Source organism: Austrofundulus limnaeus, unplaced genomic scaffold (assembly GCF_001266775.1).
Source record: "Austrofundulus limnaeus strain Quisiro unplaced genomic scaffold, Austrofundulus_limnaeus-1.0 Scaffold522, whole genome shotgun sequence".
Taxonomy (NCBI): domain Eukaryota; kingdom Metazoa; phylum Chordata; class Actinopteri; order Cyprinodontiformes; family Rivulidae; genus Austrofundulus; species Austrofundulus limnaeus.
In genome coordinates, this window is record NW_013952924.1 from 229,009 (window position 1) to 232,301 (window position 3,293).

Consider the following 3,293-nt stretch of genomic DNA (forward strand, 5'->3'; position numbering starts at 1 on the left):
CATGCATTAACTATTTTGTGGCAAGACTTTATCTTGTGGCAATGCAACAAATATCTTATGGCTACACATTAACTACCTTGTGGCCATGCATCAACTATATTGTAATATAATTTCCATGTGGGATCAATTAAGTATTTTGAATTGAATATTGTGACCACAGATTAACTATCTCGTGACCATGCAATCTTAAGGCCACGCATTAACTATTTTTTGGTCATGCATCAACTGTCTTATGGCAAGGTATTAAGTATATAGTGGCCACTCATTAACTATCTTATGGCCACTCATTAACAATTGCGTCACCACMAGTTATCTTGTGACCAAGCATTTTTTTTACTCCATTGTCACCGGACAGGCTCCATAAATATAAAACTGTCTCTGTGGAGTTTCTTTCATCCAAACAGCTGATTTAAAGCTTCCACCAGGCTTAACAATATTTTGTCTTTCTTCCAAGTAAAACAGCAATTATCTCACAAAATGACATCTTATTCAGKTTTTCTTTTTGTCACTTTGGTACTGAGGTTTGGTCTTGGCTTTAACATGTTTTATTATATTCCAGCAGCCACAAATAAAAAAGGCTCAAACCTTGAAACTTCGAAAAGTTTTAACCCCAACATCTGCAGACGTTTTAACACAGAAAGTGAAGCGATAGTACATCCAAGTGTCTTTTTTTTTTTTTTAGGTTTTCAGCCCAGAACTACGACGTGAAAGGGTTACATCACCGCGGTGGAGAAATTTGCTTTCCTATTACAGGAAATTCTTTTGTTTCCAGGCAACTGTAGTCGCACAGAATTTGTCTTTGGATTTGAGCCTTGCTCGTGCTCTGATGATGTAATCCCTTCAAGGTTTATAACTCTGGATTCATGATTCAGATTACAAATCCATTTATTAACACATTATTTTGTTTCCCACAAATAGTACACTCCGCTCACACCAGCAGCACCGAAGTGGCCCAACTTTTTAAAATTTTTTTATTTTTTGGCAAAGTTGTTCTTGCTTTGATTTAAGGTCCGTTTGAAGGGGGAAGAGTCTGTCGTTCTGCTCGCAGTCAGGAGGGTTTGTTTTTCCTCAMAAGAAGTCCTGACCCGCGACAACCAAGGAACGACAACGCGCCGCCGGAGGAAAGAGAGAGAGAGAGAGAAAAGAGACGGGGAAAGAAAAGAACAGCCATCCTCCCCCTCCCCTCCTCCCCTCCTCGYGGCCTCCCACTCACTCCTCGCACACGGACTCGCTCAGGTCCACAGCGCCGCCCCGGGTGAGCCGCCGCATCTTGCTGAAGTCGTGGTCGGTCCTCAGGTAGGAGAGCGAGGGCCCCCCCTCGCTGTGGCCCGCCAGGTCCTGGGGCTGGGCCTGGGGCGGCAGGGCCCGCATCTCGCCGCCGCTGCGCCAGTACAGCGTGTACTGCTGCGGGTCGGACACGCCGAAGGTGGCGGCGCACAGCTGCGCCAGGGCCTGGCTCGTCTCCCCGGCTCTCCACTGCAACGTCCGCACGGCGCTCCGCTCCCCGTCCTGGAACAGTATCCGAACGCACCTCTGAAGGGAGGGAGGGGAGAGGGAGTAGGAGAAGAGATGCAGAGAGGAGGAAGAATAAAATAAATAAATGAACAAATAAATAAATAAATAAATAAAAAGAAGGAGTGAATATATACTGTGTTCATGACAAACAGAGGTCAAGAGGCTTATGGATTGAGGTCAGATGAGGGGGAGGACAGAGGGATGGAGCCAGAAGAGGAGTGAGAAATAGATAATCTGCCACGGTAATAAAAAGGAAAATCTAAAACAAAGCTCCTGTTTCCCACACACGGTCATCCAGGTTCAAACACTTTACAGAAAAAGGGAAAAAAAATCACTTTCAAACCTTTAACGTCCATCCACAAAACTCACGCCAAATCCAAAAGTACTCAAAAATCCACCAATCTTATTTCTGTCGAGCAGCTCGAGAGAAGTTTCCCTCTTTTTAATCCCCAAAGAGCAAAACCAACAATCCGATCTGAACAACTGCCTCTCTTCAAACACTTCATTATATAACATTAGATTCCACCTCCTCTTACAGGTGGCCTTTTAAACCTCTAAAAACCTGCAACAAAACATAAACAAAGTGGACATAAACCCCCTTTATCAAACATCAAGCCTTAAGAAACAAGCAAATCCTCTCCTTTGCTCCACACACGCTACGTCCCACAAGTGCACAACCACGCTCCTAAAAAAACAGACAGATCAAAAACACACAGAAGTCAATCAACAGGTGACTAAAACTCACAGAGTCACTGAGCTCCTCGCTGTCCGTGTGCATATTGTGTTTGCCTGCTTCGATGGGTAGACGCAGCTCGATAAATTTCATGTTATCTGACCGCCCACCTCTTCATAGCACTTGGCTCACTGATCCTCGCCTGTGTCAGCGGAGAATCTGGCTGCCCGGTGAGTTGGATCGGCTATTTGAAGCCAGGAAGAAGCACCCACGTGATGAGATGGAAACGTGGATGACAATTGYTTGTTTGTTTTTATTTATTTTTTATTATTTTTAATGGCTTTTAATGGCCATCACACCAACCTGTGGCCAGGTGGGTGATAAAAGTCAGTGTGTGCGTGTGTTGGTATTAGTGGAGGCTCCTGATCAGGGGATTACACCTCTAAAAATGACTGAAAAAAATAATCCCTTTCAGAATAAACACGAGGCACAGACGCACACAGAGAGCTGGAGGCGGGGGGACACACTGGACAGGGTACAAGTTCATCACAGCCACATGAAGACAAAAAAAAAACATTGGGAAAATCCCTCGACGTCTTCTGGATCAGAACTAAAGTGATCCCCAAACTTCAATTAAACATGGATTCCCCCTCCCTCTGCAAATAAATGTAGGACAATGAGCTGCTGCTGAGTTTGTGTCATCATTACTATAAATAATACTGTCATGTCTGACCCTGTTTTAGATGTATTACTGTTGTGTTTATGTAGTTTATACTCTCCTAAAATAAGAACGTACAAATATATGGCTCTCAAAATGTTAAAATGAAAAACTGTGAAAGAGCTTTATGGACATACAACAATACAGAAAAAAAGTTTTGACTTTAATTTCAGAATTTAGAGATAAAAGTCAGATTTCTAAAAAAAAGATTTAAAAAATCTGAATTTAGACTTTTTTCTTCAAATTAAGAGATAAACATTTGAATTCTGTGGAAAAAGTCAGAACTCAGGAAAAATTTTGTGTTTTTTGTTCGGTGGCCCTCATCCTCTGTATGAAACTTGGAGAAAAATAATATCTTCTTTGTGTTAATTTGAAACATATCAGATC

The 3,293-nt window shown here is 42.7% G+C and overlaps 1 protein-coding gene across 1 annotated transcript in view; it reads right to left on the reverse strand.

Annotated features, from left to right (window-relative positions):
- Window positions 1–80: 80 nt before the first annotated feature.
- Window positions 81–3,293, reverse strand: part of rin1b (Ras and Rab interactor 1b) — a 51,944-nt gene continuing 48,731 nt past the window's right edge. Inside the window, exon 12 of the mRNA XM_014026069.1 lies at window positions 81–1,533. Coding sequence (XP_013881523.1) covers window positions 1,210–1,533 — 324 coding nt within the window. The 3' untranslated portion in view covers window positions 81–1,209. The remainder of the gene's footprint in view (window positions 1,534–3,293) is intronic.